Source organism: Calypte anna, chromosome 1, assembly GCF_003957555.1.
Source record: "Calypte anna isolate BGI_N300 chromosome 1, bCalAnn1_v1.p, whole genome shotgun sequence".
NCBI lineage: Eukaryota > Metazoa > Chordata > Aves > Apodiformes > Trochilidae > Calypte > Calypte anna.
In genome coordinates, this window is record NC_044244.1 from 56,706,295 (window position 1) to 56,716,672 (window position 10,378).

Below are 10,378 nucleotides of genomic sequence, written 5' to 3' on the forward strand. Positions count from 1 at the left end.
TACAATCCCTATGTGATGCTCTTCACCTTGAGCATCAGAAACTGCTTGTACACAAAGCAATAACATCCACAGCCTTAAAGTGCTGAAGTTTCCTTTTACAGCTGGCATTTATCTCACTGAGTTTTATTTGCAACAAAACTGAAATACATAAAGGTTTCTATTTAATCATTCTAGTCCACATTAAGCATTTGATTCTAACTGGTAGGGACAATGGCAGTGTATGGACAGAGCCCAGGTCCTGTGCCTAAGCACCTGCTAACAACTTGAAAATGTATACCTACTGCTTGTTTTGAAGCTGAAGAGAAAAAATCATGTGTAGTGCAGGATTTATTAGTTTTTTTTAGAAATACAGCAGTGGCTGGGCAGTTTTGTTAGAGATGAAGACAGCAAGATTGAGAGGCTTAAGGTAGCCTTCAGTTTCACAGTCTTAGAATTGTTCTGAGAAGCTCTAGGGAAGTTTTGCTACTGCCTGGGAGAAAGCCATTGCCCATCCAGTCATTTATCTGCCAGGCTTTTCAGTATGGGCCCAGATATGGGCTCGTGCACGGAGCCCCCAAATTTAGTTCCATGTCATTTAGACCATCATCATATTTTGCACAGACTCACTGCAGCTCACGTGATGGAGGAGACAAGCTGCAGTAGCCTGTGAAAGGAGGGGTTTTCTCATCCCTAAAGTAAACCAGCAGTAGCAGGGTGATTTGGTCACTGAGGAAGTATCACAGTTTAACTCTGGTCTGGCAATTAAATGAATTATAGAGCTCTCTATTAATCCCTCTCATTTTCCCTGTAGGGAAAGGAGAGAATAAGGGAGATAAACCCACAGGTTAGAAACTAAACTATAGAGATTTAATGAAAAAGTAGTGATGAAAAGGAAAAAAATGAAATATGTACTAAGACAGTCAAATATATACAAAAGCAGGATCATGTTTCCCTCCCCCCCTCCCAGCTCCCCCATAATACTCACATTGCCACCAAGGCTGCAGGGCAATAGAAACATTCCAGACTGGGCTCTTGGAATCAGTGGAAGACAGGAACTGAATGCCAAAATTCAGGGATTCAGGAGGGCAAATGAACAGCTAAAATCCTCTCAGGGCAAATGCCATGGACAAAGAGAGCTTAACCCTAGAGATCCTTCAAATTTATACTGAGTATGATGTGTCTGGGATGGAATACTTCATTTGGCTAATTTTGGTCACCTGTCTGCTCTGCTCATCCCCAAAGAAGGGTTGCAGGTGTGACCCCTTTACTCCCTTTTGTTTCCAGAGCAGAAGGTATTTTTCAGAATGAAACAGAGGCCTTGTAACAGAAACATCAAGCATTATATCATTCCTAGAAGAAGACAATGAGTGAAAAACATGCTGTTAATTGCATCAAGCACAGCTCCTTAGAAAAGACTTAACTGAAAAGTAAAATTACTAGATAGAAAACCAGTTCTATCTTGGCTCAAATCAGGATAGTAGGCAATAAAGGCATGAGTTACTAAGGCAAGGTGGTTGGCTACAAGCAGCTAACATCTAACCAGCTGGAGACAGTGAGCAGCAGGATGTCCAGATACTGTTATATGAGAGCTTAGCATCAGCAGGGATCTTGGGAACATCCCTAAGCTGTGGCCTGGACTGTAGGTGTGTGACTGTAACCCAGGGAACCCCATCATGACTAGGAAATCTTCACAATGTTTTCCTCCTCTCTGCAGCACCCACTCTGACCAGTCTGAAAATGACTGAACTCAGTTATTTTCTGTGAATGAGCTGGTCCTGTCCAAACTCAAGGGATAACTTATAACTTAGGAGAAAGGCAGAGGATGAGATATAGAGCTAGACACCCTCTGCACAAGACTTGCACTTGATTCTTTGTTATCCAATAAAGCACTTAGTGACAGCAGTGAGGTATCAGAAGGGACAGAATAACAACACCCAAGTCTAAACTGAACAGTTGTAATGGGTCTGACTGCTGGCCAACCTTGCCTCCCCTGAACTGTAAGAATTTCTCCTCAACAGTTCTTGGTATTGCACTGTTTATTTCACTATATTCTGTCAGCTGTTCTACATTATCCAAAATGCTTCTCCTGTTAATACTCAGCTGGACTCTCTCCTACATACTGTAAAATCTTATTGCTCATACCACACTTCTGGCAGCAGTCAGTGCTACATATGCTTTTCTTGCAGCACAACAAGTACTTAACTTGTAGAGGACTTTAAGGCCATCCGGTTTCATGCTGAACTTCCACTGAAATCAATGAGATGTTAGTTCTGCTTCAACATTGACAGCATAGTGGACCACTGTCAGGGGCTGAGTGTCTAAAATCTTCTCCCATTAGTCCCCAGAGCTTCATAGATTGTAAGAGCAGCCTCATGTTTGTGTATACCATCAATCTTGGATTGCATGAGTGCTCTCCTAGGTTTATTCTTCAATCATACTCTGCAAATGAACAGGAAAAACACCATTTAACACTTTTTTTTTTTAAGGTCCTGTATTACTTTCTGCATCAGAATGGCCTACTAGTTAAGGCAGTGAAGGAGAGTTCAGTCTCAGTTCAGTGAAACATCTAAATAAGTGCTTAAAGACAGTGTCCAAATTTTCTCTTATCAGATTGAGCTGAAAGTCTTGTGAAGGGTCACCCACTCTTACCAGTTATTTATAAGCACCATGAGGATTGGCATTTGGATCATAAGATACTGAGGGGAGCCTTCTGAAGGCTGGGGAAAAAAGAAAGACATACAGGGAGATCTTAAAAAAGAGGTGGGTACTAAAAGGTGGATGGAGCCCACTGTCTAGGCTGAAAGTAAAAAGAGAAGTCTGGATGTTGAGTGGGACAAGTTGCTTTTTTTCCTTTTTGTTTGTACCCAGAACACGTCACCCAAGTGGCTGTGACACTCTCTGACTTGGCCATCTGGGGGCCAAACAAGCTTTTAGGAATATCTGTGGTGCAGTTTGAATGTCACTGTGGCTGAACTAGTGCTAAACTTGGGTTTCAGGGATAGACAGACTAAACAGGACATTAAGCTGAATATTAAGCTGATGATACAGAATAGGAGAGAAACCTCCCTTCTCTGATATACCTTCTCTTCAAATACCCCTATATGATAATATGTGAATTTTGTTGTCAGCACATTTATGATGCTTCTGTGTTTTTTGTATCATGGCAACCTTATTCTTTATCTCCATATATATATATGGAGATAAATATATGGATATATATATATGGAGTTTAGCTTTAAGCCTGAGCTGAGCTGATTTTCCTGCATCCTATAGAGGTACTAAACAACCAGTACCAATACCCATGCAATCCCACTGTCACCAGCTCTGCTGTTGCCTGAGTTCAAGGTATCTCCAGTTTGCATAAAGAACTGATAGATGTGACTATGGATAGCAGCATGGACATGGGTGGCTTCCATAATCCTCCTGTCTGCCTGAACAGGCAATGTAGAAGAACCTCAGAAAGACACATAGAAGAACTTCTGTGGGCCCAAAGCACAAACATGCACACAGGGAATATAGTGTGTATTTAGACCCTGGGTTTTCGGGAAGATTTTAGGCTGCTCAGCTGGCATTGGTTCTGTGCAGAAAATACCAGGAGAGTTGTCTGCTCTTCAGCTCAGCAGGAAATGTGAGATTTGTGACATGGGCTGGGGACTTGGAAATAGTGCCATACAGGATTGTGAATCTTCTGTAGTACTAGTTGAAAAAAAAGCAGCATGATACTATTTTTTCTTCTAGATATTCAGTTTGGGGTTAGCATGAACTTCCCCCTTCTTGTCTGGGAATGTAGTTATGATACTCAATAGTACATCACTGTAATGCAGGCAATATATCAGATTTTTCTTTTAAAAAATTACTTATTATTTGGTTTATTAACTGCGAATTATAAAAAGTAGTTTTCACCTGTGATAGACCATGACTTTAACTATTCCACAAAGAGCATTTGACAGCCCAGTAGGCACTAATTCTTGTTATGTTCATTCAGCTGCTCTCACCTGTGCTGTTCCTGTTTCACAGTATTCTTTATCAAACAAGCCAGAGTACAAGCCTTTTGATCCAGAAGTGACTGCAGTTCACCCCTATCAGGATCAAGCCTTCCAGCCTGTCTATTTCATAGCAGAAGATTTTGAAGATGCCAAGGCCAAGCTTCAGTAAGTAAAATGTTTGTGAGTATTTGCACTGAGGAGGGCACACTGGCTGGAATATTTATCTCACATCTGCCACTTCTGTGATAGCCATTCCAGGCTGTCTCACTCCACCCTTCATCTGCAGTGGTTGTTTTTTTTTATTTTTTTTAAACAAAGTTAAACATGAAATTGCTTACCTCAAAAAAGATTCATGGAAAATCCTAACTATATATTGCCATGACCTCTCCCATGCTTCAGCTTAGCAATGCCTCAGAAGGCAAGTTCTGAGGTAAATTCTATACGTGAATAGTAAGAGTAGGGTGCAGTCCCACAACTGGGGTGCCCATGATCTGGTCAATACAAACAGGAGGTGGTGAGGAACTGACTTACCCAAGGTCACACTGAAATTTCATAGCAGACTCAGGAGTTAACACGGATCAGCAGGGGACTTAAAAACAAGATTGCCTTTCTCCTCTGATTATATCTGCACAAGAATGCAGAATCAGCACTCGCAAGCAATCTAATTTCTACAAAGTAGCTGACTGAAGCCTGAATAACATTATTTCAAATTAGCTTAAGGTGTTTCTAAATGCATTTCTTTGACTGTGTTATGTTTTGCAGTAAGGATTTTGTCAAATTTTATTGTTTTATTTTTTAGTGCAAGCAGGGTTTAAATTCTGGCCTTTGACTTCAACAGTTAGATCCAAGTGAGCAGTTCTGGCTGGAAGCAGGAAGCTGGTTGTAGAACTACTGAGGAGCGTGTAGGAACTGAAATGAGGGATTTATTAGAGGAAGAGAACCTGGATCAGGCTTTTTCCCTCCCCCACCCCCCCTTTACTCCAGAAGCTATAACTCCAGAGGTTATAGCAATGGCGAATTAGGCCCCTCATCTTACATCTGAAGGATCACATTAAATTATTAATGTGTGTAAAGGGGTGGCTTAGAACTTACTGGCAAAAGAAAAAGGACTCTTGAGCATTTGACTCAGGCAAACCTGAAAAGAAATTGAAAGGACAAGGAATACACCATTCTCAGACATGAAGATTTTCATACATTTTTTTTCAAGGTAGTTGTGCAGCCAAAGCTGCTCAAAATAACTGATGGCACAAGAATCTGTCAGAAAAGGAAACATAAGGCAACATCAGCACAGGAGGTTCCTACCAGCATGTACATAATGGAAATGTTGTCGAAAATGGCAAGCAATCACTTTTTTTTTCTTTTAATAGAGACAGCAAAATAGCCCAGGATGCCTAGGATCAACAGGTTTTTAAAATTTTATTCAGAAAGAGCTACTCCAGGTTATTTCTTGGAAGTGAAAGCAGAAGACACGCTGTGCTCCTGCATTCCTCAGCTTGTGGTTGTAATAACTTTGGATTGTGTTAACGTAGAGCTGTAAGAGCAAAGGCAGGTCTGAGCCAGACACACTGAAAAGCAGGCACTGCAGATCTTTTGGGCTGCAAGTAGTTCAGACATGGGTAAGATGTCCTGCACCAGACAATGTTAAGGAGTAATAGCAAGGAGATATATCAGGAGCTTCTGCTTCTTGATAAGTCCATGCCTACATACTGACAAACTAGGTCCTGACGGTTTTACACTTTGGGCTTTGGAAGTAGCAGTTCTGCCTTCTTCCCCCACAGAAACTATGCTATGAAGATCAGGAAGCCTTTTTCTCTGCACTACAATCCATACACCAGCAGCATAGAGGTGATGAACACACCTCAGAAGGTCAAGAGGACACTCCATCAGATCAAATAGGAACTGGAAAACCTCTGCTTGGCCCTATGAAAACCTTTCTTAAAACTACAGCAGTACATCTCACCTGGCACAGAGATACCTGTAGATGGTTCCAGCACTTGAAGATTTAGTGATGAAGTTGTATTTGTATGCAAAAATCTTTAGGCCACAAGACAGCTCTGTCAAGCTAGTCCTTTCACTGTCGTTTAGGCTGATGACTTCACCACATTGATGACTTTTTACTGAGTAGGCTTCAGTGACAAACAAGACCAAATAAGTGCAGGTTTTGGTAGGTGATATGAGCTACAGGTGTCTGCAGTGTATTTATCCATTATTATAGGACTTCTAAAGTTGTTGCTTTTTTTTTTTTTTTTTTTTTTTTTAATTCACTTGCCACCTTTTCAAGTTATCTGTCACAAAGTAGCACAATAACTGTTCAGCCACACAGTCTTTTACTTGCTTCTGAAATGACATGCTGACAATCTTTTAGGCCGGTTAGCTGCCTGCATTTAGCAGTCCTTGCAGCTAGCTCGTTTCTGCTAGCAATTACTATCAGCTATTGTACTCAAAAACTATGAATGTTTTCCTTAAAATGGGCAAGAGTTTGTATGAGGAACTCTTTACTTCTGCTCACCATTTAATTTTTATACACTCATTCAATAGCCTTCAAATACAGCAAAATAATTTCCTGCCATATTCGAGGCTGCAGAATATTTGTCCTATGGCTAAAAAAAGCAGAAAATAATAGGCCCATGATACTCTAGTTCTACCACCTACAATGACAAATTTGAAAGGGAAATTTGGATTCTGGGAAAGAGATTAGGTATTTTCATGGGATTTGGATATGCCTGGAGACCTTTAAAAATCTTTGTTATTACGTCATGAGGATGGTAGTAATAACCAAAAGGCCAAATCTACTGAACATAGTGTAAAACCTAGGATCAACAACTAGCAGCCATATAGCCATGCTATGGAAACAGTATCAGACTTTTCCAGATTTTGTTGACCTTTGTGTCTCCTTCCTTCCTCTGCTGTCCACAAGTTAAGAGTATTTCAGAAGAAGATGAGGATGATCTTCTAGAGAAGCTGGAGAAGGACTTTTTTTCCAGAGCATTTTACAAGAAGGAGAGGTAATGGTTTCAAACTGAAAGAGATTAGATTTAGATTAGCTATTAAGAAGAAATTATTTAATGTGAGCAAGGTGGGACACAAGGACAGGTTGCCCAGGGAAGTTATGGATGCCCTGTCCTTGTAAGTGTTCAAGAACAGGTTGGATGGGGCTTTGAGCACTCCAAGAGGTGTGAAAGTCCATGCATTTGAGTTGGATCTAGATGATCTTCAAGGGGTCAACCCAAATGATTCTGTGCCTCTGGTTCTAAAAGGATTCTCTCTCCTGTTAGCAGCAGAGCAAATAGGTGGGGTTGATGCAGGTTACAGGTATGGCATAAGGAGAGGTAATGCGAATGTTATGCCTCAGCTGGGTGACAATGATGCCACAAATGTCAGGGTAGATTTATCCTGCACAGTGTAGAAGCTCTATTATTTAAAAGCATATTTAGCATGTAGCAGACATCAAGGTTGTTCACTGCTGTCCACTAACTGGCAGTGTCCATGGTCTGAACTGTGAAGTAAATATGAGGTGGTTTGGCTCTTGAAGGAAGAAAAGTCATCATCTCTGCTTTAACTGGTCACTGTGGGATAAGAGCGTGTTCACAGAAAGACACAACAGAGCAATTTACATACTGTTACTTCATGCAGAGCTTATCTCACCCTCATTTGTCCATGTGCCAGGCTCTACAGAAATTGTCTTACTCAAAGTCAATGGGATTTTGTCTCTTAAATCTTTGTATCTTCAAGAACTTCTGAAAATTTTCCCATGGGCAGTAATAGAGTATTTTAGATCTGGGGAGCTGCTGAAACTGGTCCATTTTATTAAAATCTGGTGATATCTGAAAAATTTGGAAGCACCTTGACAAAAATGTCTATAAGAACTTTCTTCTCAACAGCAGGAGCATCCCAAGTTCTTTCTTTTTTTTTCCCATTTAAGTCCAAGATACCTCTAGTGCACTCTGAGAGAGTACCTGAATATCATAAACTGTGTTTTGCTAGAGATTAAGATAGGGACAGAGCTGAAGTGAGTTCCTTTGCTTGCAGTATATTCCTGCTGCAGTGGAGGATGATCTCTCAGCATACTTTTATGGATTTAATTCTATTTATTCTGTTCATACACACACACAAATCTTCAGAGCAATTTATTTTGTTACATATTGTAATAATTTATCTGTCTGCTTTCTGCCAATTGGTGCATAGGCAAAAATGCTTGATAGCTCACAACAGATCATTTTCAGAAGTATTATTTTCATCAATTGGTTTTACAGTGAAAATTGAACCATGTGCTCCAGTTTTGTGTGTTTTCTTTTTCTTTCTTTTTAAGTGGAAGATAATGCCAGAGCGGAAGAGCTAACAAAATATTTTCTATAGACGGGCTCTGTAGGCCGCGGGGTCTTTTTCATGCATTCCCTCAGAAACAGTTGAATGTGAAGTTTAGACTTGAGTTTGGCTATTGCTCAGAATAGACCTATATTTGGAAGAAATGAGAGACCTGATGGATTTGTTTTGCCCAAGGCCTCACACTTTCCTTGGAGGGACTCCAGGCCCGCCCACACACCCTTGTCTTTTCCAGTTCCTGTAGCAAGGAGAGAAAAAGAAACCATTTGGAGCCAGATTCTCCCACCCTTACACATGCTGAGTATTACCCAATCTTTCAAGCAATCCCAGCAACAGTACTGAGCCTACTTAAGGTGCTGTACACAGTCAGTAAGAGCAGGATTATCAAAACCTCTGTGGGGGTACTTGCTTTTTTATTGTCTTAGTGACAGCCACCCAGCATACATTGCTAGGATAGGCTCCAGTGAAGAGTAGCAAAGCTTCAAATGTAATGAATATGGCTACCTGAACTTTTAAAGGAACATCAGTATTTTTCCCAAGGAGGCAAATCTTTCCCTCCTTGCTCAAGCAAAACTAACCCCAGGTTAGGGTATCTCTTGCCTTGCTTGACATTCCCCTCTAAGGAGGTCCAAATTCTTCTCTTCTGATTCAGTGCAGTGACAAAGCAAAAGCCTTCAGGGTTATAACCTTATGAGGTACACTGTTCATGCTGCTTTTCCAATAGTCATTCCTTCATTTCCTCCCAGAAGCCAAGAAGTACCTCATTCTTCTCTCAGAAGCAGGGGTGATGGGGAAGACAGTGATGGGGCCTGCTGATGAAAATAATGGCACAGAGGAAAAAAGCACCAACCAGTAAAAATATGTCTTTTTGTCAGTTTGCATTTCAGCAGTTTCACATTAATCTTGCCCAAGAATGCTCCAAAGCCAAGTAAAACACATTTTGTGACTTGAAACTGAACTGATGAACTCCCCATGGGTCCTTTGCTTATCCTGATAAACTTATTTTTCCTAGATGGAGTGTATTTAGAGAAAAATACTGTATATTATTAAATCTGTATTGTACTGTTCTGTTAAACATGGGAGAGTTAGTAAATTCAGTTCGTGGGTTTGACTTTATTTTGTTTTTTGGCTAACCAAGACTGTCCTCTACCAATTTTGGTCTACCTTCAAGCCTCCAGCTGCTTCACTGCTTCCCTGCAGATTTACTAGGGATGCCAAGGGTACCACTGTGTAAGGAGAATACACAGTTATGCAATTTGGGGAATTTGGCAGGACAGGAAGAGAAAATTTAGGCAAGCCTCCCACCCACTCCCATGAGAAATAGTATTGTATTACAAGGCAGAGCTGTCATACTCAGAAAGACCTTCTCAATCACTTTTCTCTGGTTCACTTAACATTTTGACCTTTATATTACCTGGTGAACATAGTCCTTACTTAATCAAAAGAGTCCTTACTTACCAAAAGAAGGGAAGAAAGAGGATGAAAACTCACAACTGTGCAAGAGGAGAAACTTTATTTCACTCAAGTCTTCCTTGTCTCTGTTGATCCATAAAGGAAGAAAGAAGCAAACAGAAAAAAGCAATCTTCCATGGAAATGGCAGTATATTGCTGAAAAAAACTAAACCATGAAATTGTTCCATGTACAACTACATCCGTGAAGATCATCTTAGACCAATCACTGAAATGCCATAACTTACCAAGTAAACCATGATCATCAATTATCCATGCACAGAAGTGTTACATGACTGCTTGAGGCAGGAAACAAAGCTACCAGGAAAAACCCTCCAGTAGCTTTGCCTGATGTACATACTGCAAAACCAGAAGGTTTTCTGGAGCCTGCTTCCATAGATATCCTACAGCATGGAGAAATTCCAGCTGGAAAAGAAGCAGAAGAGTATATACATACATCTCTAGTAGTCTCACCCACCGCTAATCAGGAGTTTATATGTGGGCTTTGAGATGTAGTTAGAGGATATTAGTTCGCAGAATTCTTCAGCTGGCAGATGATCAGAGGTTGGCAGAAAGGGTTGCTGGCTGTATCGTATTAAATATACATTAAATTTGGGTAATGCTGATGGCTGAGGCCCAAA

At 40.6% G+C, this 10,378-nt stretch overlaps 1 protein-coding gene across 1 annotated transcript in view; it reads left to right on the forward strand.

The window, feature by feature from the left end:
* LOC103539151 (tyrosine 3-monooxygenase) overlaps positions 1–6,106 on the forward strand; it is a 32,036-nt gene extending 25,930 nt beyond the window's left edge. Inside the window, exons 11-12 of the mRNA XM_008505634.2 lie at positions 3,997–4,130; positions 5,744–6,106. Coding sequence (XP_008503856.1) covers positions 3,997–4,130; positions 5,744–5,861 — 252 coding nt within the window. The 3' untranslated portion in view covers positions 5,862–6,106. The remainder of the gene's footprint in view (positions 1–3,996; positions 4,131–5,743) is intronic.
* Positions 6,107–10,378: the final 4,272 nt, after the last annotated feature.